This window comes from Entelurus aequoreus, linkage group LG17, assembly GCF_033978785.1.
Source record: "Entelurus aequoreus isolate RoL-2023_Sb linkage group LG17, RoL_Eaeq_v1.1, whole genome shotgun sequence".
Taxonomy (NCBI): domain Eukaryota; kingdom Metazoa; phylum Chordata; class Actinopteri; order Syngnathiformes; family Syngnathidae; genus Entelurus; species Entelurus aequoreus.
This window is the reverse complement of record NC_084747.1, coordinates 10,731,806-10,741,805: the sequence shown is the minus strand read 5'-3', so window position 1 is coordinate 10,741,805 and position 10,000 is coordinate 10,731,806. Positions and strand designations below refer to the sequence as shown.

Here is a 10,000-nt window from a genome sequence, read left to right as displayed (position 1 = left end):
TTAAGGGAGAGACCCGCCACCCGGCGGAGGAAACTCATTTGGGCCGCTTGTACCCGAGATCTTGTCCTTTTGGTCATAACCCAAAGCTCATGACCTTAGGTGAGGATGGGAACGTAGATCGACCGGTAAATTGAGAGCTTTGCCTTCCGGCTCAGCTCCTTCTTCACCACAACGGATCAATACAGTGTCCGCATTACTGAAGACGCCGCACCGATCCACCTGTCGATCTCACCATCCACTCTTCCCTCACTCGTGAACAAGACTCCTAGGTACTTGAACTCCTCCACTTGGGGCAGGGTCTCCTCTCCATCCTGGAGATGGCACTCCACCCTTTTCCGATGCTGATATATGTCAGAATTTTGGGGGGATGGGGGGGGGGGGTTTACATTGTATATACAAACTCATGAACTTAATGGCAATTTCACTTATTTTTCATTATAGGGCCTACTTTTTTTATATACAAAAAGGACAGGACCATAAAACACAAACATATTGTTACTACCAGCCCTTATTTTTGACAGTAGACTCTGTCATGTCTACACATTTGAATTTAGAGATGCAATCTAGGGATGTCCCGATCCGATATTTGGATCGGATCGGCCGCCGATATTTGCCAAAAAATGCGTATCGGCAAGGCATGGGAAAATGCCCATCCAGATCCAGTTTTTTAAAAAAGTCTGGTCCGTGTTTTCCAACGCACCGATTTAAATAATACATTCCACTTTTCTACTGCTCCCTAATTTCCGTTCCGCATTTTCCAGCACACCTTCAACACATCCACAGGTCTGTGTCCCAACCGTTAAGACGGCCATGTGAATTAAAAGTTACCGGTAAAAATGTCAGCTGTCTCTGTGCGATATAGAAAATGACTATATGGTGATATTGGAGTATAAATTCTCACGCAGTTGCTTTTAGCTGCTGGCATTACACGACAGGCTCTCCTCGCTCTTTCCTGTGTCTCCTTCTCACAGACAGACAAGCGCACCTTCTTACATACGTCACATACTGTCACGTCATACGTCACATACGTATACGCCCTCGCGGAGCAGAGAGGTAGCAGCATGGCTAAAGTTAGCTGTGATGCTAGCGCAGCCGTGTGAGCGGTAATAATGAAGGAAGAATTAATTAATTCCGCCAAAAAACAGCAGGGGGGTCCATCGTCTGGCGGTGGTTTGGCTTCAAGTGGGAATATGTCGAACAGACAACCGTAATTAGTCAAGTGTGGGGCAAAAGCGTTGCTATAAAAAGTAGCATTACTGCTAATATGTAGCATCATTTTAAAAGTCACCTGCTAGAAAATGAAGCGTGTTTGAAACTCCGCACGTCAACATCTCCATTGTGTATTATTCAAACTCACCTAATTCAGCTGGCTAGTTGTTATCAAGAGTACTAAAACCCTTTTCAACATGAATCTGACAACTAAGTAGGCCAAATAACTTTAAACTTTAATACATGCTCGGATAAGGCCAGTATCGGATCGGAAGTGCAAAAACAACATCGGTATCGGATCGGAAGTGCAAAAACCTGGATCGGGACATCCCTAATGCAATCTAATGTTTTGGGCTAATGTTAGTATTTTAGCAAGGTCTCTGTAGTCTCGGGGCATTCAATTGTTCGCAACTGGACTGTTTGGTTTGTCTCAGAAGACGTTTCGCCTCTCATCCGAGTGTGCTTCATCAGTTCATGCTCATAGACTTTCGATTGGTCAGATCTAGTCTAGCGGCTGGTGTCAAAAACCCAAATATTTATACTCCAAAACCAGAATGGAGTGTCTGGGCAAGGATGGTTCCTCCCTATCGTCGTGAGAAAAACAACTGCTTTGATGCAAAAACAAGCAGTCCTACTGTCAAAGCCAACGGCAGTCGTTGAAGTGTAATTTCCCCTAATTAGCATTGAGGTATGTATATTGTGTGACAGAACGATCGTTGTGGATCGACTACTTCTACAAATTCTCCACACGACACCTCCGCTCTGGACAGGCTAGCCTCCCCCAAACTCAGAGGACAAAGCTACGAACAATGGTAGACCGAGCTTTTTGCTCCGCCGCTCCCAGTCTGTGGAACGCTCTCCCTGACCACCTGAGGGCACCACAGACTGTGGATGCTTTTAAAAACGTCTTAAAAACCCTTCTTTTTAAAAAAGCCTTTTATTTATATATATATATATATATATATATATATATATATATATATATATATATATATATATATATATATATATATATATATATATATATGTGTATATATACATACTAGTTCTAGCTATTAGGATGTTCTAGTTTTTATTTTTATTTACTTTTATTATCTTTTTATTTTATTATTATTATTTTTAATACACTGTAGCACTTTGAGGTTGTTTTACTCAATGTAAAGTGCTTTTTTACAAATAAAATCTATTATTATTATTATTACTACCAGTCCAAAATAGTCAGAATCCCCTAAGTAAGCATTCCATTCAGTTGTAAACAAATGAAAAAAATGGCATTCTGGTCACCTTCTGTAACCAGAATGTTTCTATCTCCTGTTATTTGTTGGAGGCTACATTGCAAAGTCTTTTATGAATGGTTGAAAGGACGGTGTTGTATGTGGGGGATGGGTGGTGTCGTAGGCCACCCCCTCTGTTCAGGGATGGTTTTTCAACCTTGACATAGATGGCTTCCCTCATTCCTCTTTCGAACCATTCGTCCTCCCTGTCCAGAATCTGTTCATTGTTGTACTCTAATGAGTTCTGTTTCTCCCTGAGGTGCAGGTAGACAGCTGAGTCTTGGCCTGAAGACTTTGCCTGTCTATGCTGTGCCATGCCTGATAAGTCTATGAGCATGAACTGATTAAGCCTACTGAGGTTTTTGCCGCGAGACTAGATGTGACCAATCTAAGTCTTTGAGCCTGAGCTGATGAAGCCTACTCGGATGACAGGTGAAACATCTTCTAAGACAAACCAAACAGTCCAATTGCGATCGATTGAATGCCCTGAGATCACAATGACCTGGATGAATGAGAACACCCATAGAGAATCTTACCTTCCTTTCTGCATCCTCCAAATGGTCCGTTTTGGAATTTGTCAGTCCTGTGGCGTTTTTCAGACCTGTGACATCTGGAGATATCTCTATACGTGGTAAAGGCTTACCCAAAGGCCTTTGCGTGAATCTGCCATTTTATTTAATGTGAGAGCATTTGTAGTCCAAAGACACAATGCCCATGGTATGACACAAATACCGAACATGCTCTGTTGTTGGTTTGCTTTAACCAGCACAAGTCACGACACAAACTTTCAGCCTCATCTATAGTAAGAGAGTGTCTTACTTTCAATTTTCATGATTCGTGGCAATGCACCTTCAACTCTGAGCAAGTCTCTTGTCATTTGTGCAAAGCAAGTCTAAGACTCGTGCTTCAGAAACCTGCGCCAGTATAAATGGACTTTCCAATAAACTACTTTTAATGGCGGGCTCAGTGACTACTATTTATGGCAATGGAGGAGCCAATGAAAGGGTAAGTAATAACAGTAGGTTAGAAATGTGTGAATTATATGTTAGCCGTGTTAGCTCAATTTGCTGTGTAGCTAGCTTAGCCTTCTACTGTAAGACATTAGCATCACCGTCCTTCAGCAAAATAATTGGATGTTTCCATATTGATTTTTTTTCACCCCACTGCTAGTTTGTAGTATCCTAATGTCCACCCAAACAGATGTTTTCTATTTTCTGTGATTTTAGCTTCACTTGTCTGAGTCTAATCCAAGTCATGTAAACATTGATCCATCATTCTGGCAAGGCACTAAACTGAATGTCCATGAAACACTACACACACATACAGTACATAGAAGAAAGTGTGTCAAGTGTCTTTGTGTTGTTTGTGTCCCACAGACGTCCAGCAGGCAATTTGTGATCGAGAAGAACTTCCCTCTCAGTTAGGGGCGAGCTCCGGTCTGAAGCAGGAGACTCCACAGCCACCCCACATTAAAAAGGAAGAGGAGGAACTCTGGATCACTCAGGAGGGAGAGTGTCTTCTAGGACGAGAGGAAGCTGATTACACCAAGTTTCCACTGAGTATTTTCTCTGTGAAGACTGAAGATGACGAAGAGAAACCACAAGTAGACAACCTCTTAGCTCCACTATCAGATAGTGAGGCTGAAGACGAGATTGAAGTCACTTTGAGCAGCGATACAGACTGTGAAGGTGATATGAGGACTCACACTGACAACAAACACTCTGAATGCTCTAAAAAAAAAAAAAGTAAAACTTGTTTGAGCTGCTCAGTTTGTGCTAAAAACTTTACCAAAAACAGCCAATTAATTTATCACACGAGAACACACACAGGAGAAAAACCATACAAATGTTCAGTTTGTGGTAAACGTGTTACCAGAAAGAGCCATTTGACTGAACACATGAGAACACACACAGGAGAAAAACCATATCGTTGTTTAATTTGTGGTAAAAGCTTTTCTCAAAAGAGCGGTTTGACTCCACACATGAGAAAACACACAGAAGAAAAAACATTTAATGGCTCAGTTTACTCAGGAGAAAAAGCATATAATTGTTCGGTGTGCAGTCGAAATTTTTCTCTAAAGAATTCTTTGCTTCAGCACATGAGAAAACACACAAGAGAAAAAACATTTAGTTGTTCAGTTTGTTGCAAGAGTTTTCCTGTAAAGAGGCGTTTGACTGAACACCTGAGAATACACACCGGAGAAAAACCATTTACTTGTTCAGTTTGTGGCAGAAGCTTTTCTCAAATGGGCAGTTTGACTAAACATATGAGAACTCACACGAGAGAAACAACATTTAACTGTTCAGTTTGTGACAAAAGCTTTTGTCAAAGCAGCAATTTGACTAAACACATGAAAAAACACGTGGGAGAAAAAACATTTAGTTGTTCAGTCTGCGGCAAAAGATTCCACAGTAATGTGGATGCACTAAAACACACCACAACACACGAGGGAAAATAACTAATCAGCTGTTTAGTTTCTGGTATGTTGCTCATATGTGGCGACATCCACACAAACCCAGGATCTCCTCAAATAAGTTCACTGCTTCTTTCACAAATATTTGAGGTATTTGTATACAAATTGGGATTATCTGGAGCCTAAATGCATATCCTCATGACCCCATGTCATCTGTGTAATATTAGGACAATGCCATAAATAAATGTAGTCACCAAGAAGCCAGCCATCACACACAATGCCAGCTTGTAGTCTGTTCCCAACCATGCTGTTACTTAGAATGTGAGAATCATGTGTTGAAGCAGGACACATCACTACAATGTTGTTCATTGCATTTGCACATCACATATGATCTCTACACTGATCCTATTAAATATGTTTCTTGTTGACATTTACATAATCATCATGTGATGGTGCTTTTATAGCAAAGTGGTTTTCATTGAGGGCCACATGGCAGTTATGGCTGCCATCAGAGGGCCGTTTGTAACAGTGAATAATGTATGAATTTTCCTCTGGATTTCATTATTAATTATATAAATTGTTCTAAGTGTACTGTGGATTTTACAGTCAAAACTTTACATTTACAACATTTTACTGTAAAAGATCATTTGTTTGTTATCTTCACAACATTTTACGGTAAATGGAAAAACAGGAGTACTGTTTTTTTGGTTTTGCTTTTTTTTTTTTTACAGGAAAAAGCTGGCAGCTTATTTGCCAGAAATTTTGTGTTAAATTTACAACATGATATTGTTCATGGAAAAACAGTACATGTTTTTTTTTTTTTTATTCTGGCAACTTAGCTGCCAGTTTTTCTACCGTAAAAACGAATGTATCGTTTTTCCATTGACAGTAATACACCGTTAAAAACATGATTTTACAGTAAAATTATGGCAGCTCAGTCAGAATTTTAATGCAAAAAATTGGTAGTTTTTTTTTTTCAATTTACCGTAATATGCTGTAAAGGACACCGTAAAATGTATTGTCATTTTTTATTAATTTGATGGGTAGTTTGCTGTAAAATCATAAGTCAAGCAGATATTTCAGTATTTATTTTTAGTTAGACAAAACATGTTTGGAAAGTATGATAATATACTGTAACATTTTTTGCAATAATGAATACTATTAGTTTAAAAGGTATGCAATGTCAAGCAGTACATACATTTTTTTCTGTCAAAATGGAAAAAAATCAATTACATTTAGTGAGAAAATATGAAGTACATATAATTTCCGGGTGTTTGCGGGCCAGATAAAATGATGTCGCGGGTTGACACCTGTGCTTTATTAATGTGTGTGCAGTCAGTAGCTCTGATTACATTAGGAAAACAGCTGTTGCTTTAAATTGTGATTTAAAGTTGCCCTTTTATATGGGAATGTAATATATCTGACTAACATGCTGATCATTTAATGTGTTTTTAGCACCACTTTGCCTATGATTGTATATCCATTCATGTAATTTTACTTACAAGGTGTGTTAATTGTTCATATGTCTCTGATGTGCATATCAATCAGTCTGAGGAGTAATTGTTGGACATCCATCCATCCATTTACTACCGCTTGTCCCTTTCGGGGTCGCGGGGGGTACGTGCTGGAGCCTATCTCAGCTGCATTCGGGCAGAAGGCGGGGTATGTCTTTATTTAAACAGTTACCCAGCATCCCCTCTGTGTGTCACCAAAATATCCACAGCTTGTAGAAATGTGCGTACGACAGCCATGAAGTTGGCGTGAGGCACCGCACATTTCCGCCTTCAGTTCACTCTCGATACATCCCTACTTTGACGTGAAAAGCGCCAGGTTTTTGTGCGTACGCACGCTTAATACATGAGGCCCCTGGTGTTGATGTTTTGTGTCTACAGACCAACATCAGATGATGCACAAAGAATCTCCCCGAGTTGCAGCACAAAAGCAGCCAAGTTTTCTCAACCATGAATTTCTGTCCCAAAGATGTTGTTATAAAATGGTGTTGTCCTGACACGGCAAAGACTAATTAATGGCCCTGATGGGATCTCAGCAACTCTACTTAAAAATGTGTGCTGGAGCTTGGTGGTTCCACTTCTTCATTACTGCCCCCTATCTGCTGGTGAATCACTTCCTTACTTTTTTCTTTGTTTTAACAATTGTTTCCCTCATGATGGACGATCTTAACAACTCTGATTTTTTTTTTTTTTTTTTTTACCAAAATCATTGAAACCTTTACCACGGGTGTATAAATAAGTATGTTGATTTTCTACCATTTTTACGGAATTATTTTGGTTTTTGTGACGTCATGCGTGTTCACTTCCGGTTGTATGTAGACACGTCATGTATGGATCTTCATATTTACCTTTACTGTATAGTAGTTGTAGTTTAATATTTTGCTTTATTGTCTGAAAATGAATGACCGTCTGACAACTGCTGAAGATATTTTTCTTATGACCACATTTTGAAAAGTATTAGATTCTATGATCACATTGATTCTGTTTTGAAAGTCTGTTGTTTTGTGTATTGTTTTGTATCGCTTTGTTATTGAAATAAAGATGAAGTCAAACAAGTGTTTATATTTATTACTCAGGTCTAAGAGAGCACAGTCTGTAGGCTCAATGTGCACAATTGAACATCTTAGTTGTTCAGACAGTAATGTGTTTATACACGTTTAGATTGGGTTATGATAAGAACAATAGTACATACATAATAATTTCAATATAATAGGACATACAGCAAATAGCATAGGTTAATAAAGGAATGGATCAAAAATAGATTACAATAAATATGAAAAATAGAATACAATGTGTTCTTGTATTTTAAAGGTGTCTAAAGTGAGGCCCGAGGGCCATTTGCAGCCCGCTGCTCGGGTTTTGTCGGCCCTCAGCAAATTGGTGAAGAAAATGAATAGAATAAGAAAAGTAAAAATAATAAATAAAAAGCTGAAATTTGGAGACCGATAACTAATATTAGTTTCGTCACCCACAAACAAACTCAAATTATTGTCTTTAGACACAAAGTATATGTGGTTTTTTTTTTAGCATTTTATATTTTACAAAATAAAAATATAAAATGACCCTCGCATGATTTGACTTTTCAGTATGTGGCCCTTGGTGGAAAAAGTTTGGACACCCCCGTTTTTGGGGCGGTATAGCTCGGTTGGTAGAGTGGCCGTGCCAGCAACTTGAGGGTTCCAGGTTCGATCCCCGCTTCCGCCATCGTAGTCACTGCCGTTGTGTCCTTGGGTAAGACACTTTAGCCACCTGCTCCCAGTGCCACCCACACTGCTTTAAATGTAACTTAGATATTGGCTTTCACTATGTAAAAGCGCTTTGGGTCACTAGAGAAAAGCGCTATATAAATATAATTCACTTCACTTCTGTTGTAGTGCAAATAGAATGACGAAATAATTACAGCAAACCAAATAAAATAATATTTTACATACAAAGGTATGTAACATCGGCAAACGGTTGTTTTAAAAAATATATTAAAATGCTTATATTTTGAAAAATACTGCCGTAAAGTAGGAAGCGGAAATGCTGTTTTTGGCGCATGCGCAAACGGACGGACTACTTTCGCGGGCAACAAGATGGCGGACTGGGCGACTGCGGCGTCCTAAAGACGTTTCTGCGATCCACCCGCCATATATATTCTTAACGATTCGTCTTTTTGAAGACCACGGAACGCAGGTTGAGTTTGCAGCGGTGGAGTGTTACCTGAAGTGAAGATTGAAGACGTGATAGAAGATGGACGACTACTGCTATGCTAAGATGGCGACGTCCGCTAAAAGAGAACATGAGAGAGAATCAGCGCCACCAACTTCCAGCAAATCACCAACGGAGATAAAGACGAAAACTGCAGACAAAGGTGAGTTAATTAAAGTTTCCAACAACGTAATTTTGCAGACTGAAATGGGTGTTGGTGAGAATTTAACCGACTGTGTTGAAGAATGTAAAGAAAGAGCCGCCATGATTGTTAGCTTGAAGAAGGCAGTGGAGTTCACATCAGAGGAGATGAAAGAATGCAAAAGTGGAAGAAAATATTGTTTTGAAAGAAGAGTTTTCGGGGGAGAGTAAGAGCTCAATCAACCAATCGATCAATGTTTATTTATATAGCCCTAAATCACAAGTGTCTCAAAGGGCTGCACAAGCCACAACGACATCCGCGGTACAGAGCCCACATCAGGGCAAGGAAAAACTCACAACCCAGTGGGATGTCAATGAGAAACCTTGGGCGACCCATGCAATGGACGTCGAGTGGCTCTAGCATAATATTGTGAGAGTCCAGTCCATAGTGGATCTAACATAATAGTGTGAGAGTCCAGTCCATAGTGGATCTAACATAATAGTGTGAGAGTCCAGTCCATAGTGGATCTAACATAATAGTGTGAGAGTCCAGTCCATTGTGGATCTAACATAATAGTGAGAGTCCAGTCCATAGTGGATCTAACATAATAGTGTGAGAGTCCAGTCCATTGTGGATCTAACATAATAGTGAGAGTCCAGTCCATAGTAGATCTAACATAATAGTGGGAGTCCAGTCCATAGTGGATGTAACATAATAGTGAGAGTCCAGTCCATAGTGGATCTAACATAATAGTGAGAGTCCAGTCCATAGTAGATCTAACATAATAGTGGGAGTCCAGTCCATAGTGGATCTAACATAATAGTGGGAGTCCAGTCCATAGTGGATCTAACATAATAGTGAGAGTCCAGTCCATAGTGGATCTAACATAATAGTGAGAGTCCAGTCCATAGTGGACCTAACATAATAGTAAGAGTCCAGTCCATAGTGGGGTCAGCAGGAGACCATCCCAAGCGGAGACAGGTCAGCAGCGCAGAGATGTCCCCAACCGATGCACAGACGAGCGGTCCACCCCGGGTCCTGACTTTGGACAGCCAGCACTTCATTCTTGGCCACCGAACCTGTGCCTTCCCCTCCACAAGGGAGAGGGGGGCAGAGCATAAAAGAAAAGAAACGGCAGATCAACTGGTCTAAAAGGGGGTCTATTTAAAGGCTAGAGTATACAAATGAGTTTTAAGATGGCACTTAAATGCTTCTACTGAGGTAGCATCTCTAACTGTTCCCGGGAGGGCATTCCAGAGTA

General features: G+C 40.0%; 2 protein-coding genes across 2 annotated transcripts in view; both read left to right on the top strand.

Annotated features, from left to right (window-relative positions):
* The window catches only part of LOC133632337 (gastrula zinc finger protein XlCGF8.2DB-like), an 8,198-nt gene extending 2,584 nt beyond the window's left edge, over positions 1-5,614 (top strand). Inside the window, exon 2 of the mRNA XM_062024719.1 lies at positions 3,860-5,614. Within this exon, the coding sequence (XP_061880703.1) occupies positions 3,860-4,941 (1,082 nt within the window). The 3' untranslated portion in view covers positions 4,942-5,614. The remainder of the gene's footprint in view (positions 1-3,859) is intronic.
* Positions 5,615-8,443: 2,829 nt separating this feature from the next.
* Positions 8,444-10,000, top strand: part of LOC133632310 (gastrula zinc finger protein XlCGF57.1-like) — an 11,445-nt gene continuing 9,888 nt past the window's right edge. The window contains exon 1 of the mRNA XM_062024681.1: positions 8,444-8,760. Coding sequence (XP_061880665.1) covers positions 8,640-8,760 — 121 coding nt within the window. The 5' untranslated portion in view covers positions 8,444-8,639. The remainder of the gene's footprint in view (positions 8,761-10,000) is intronic.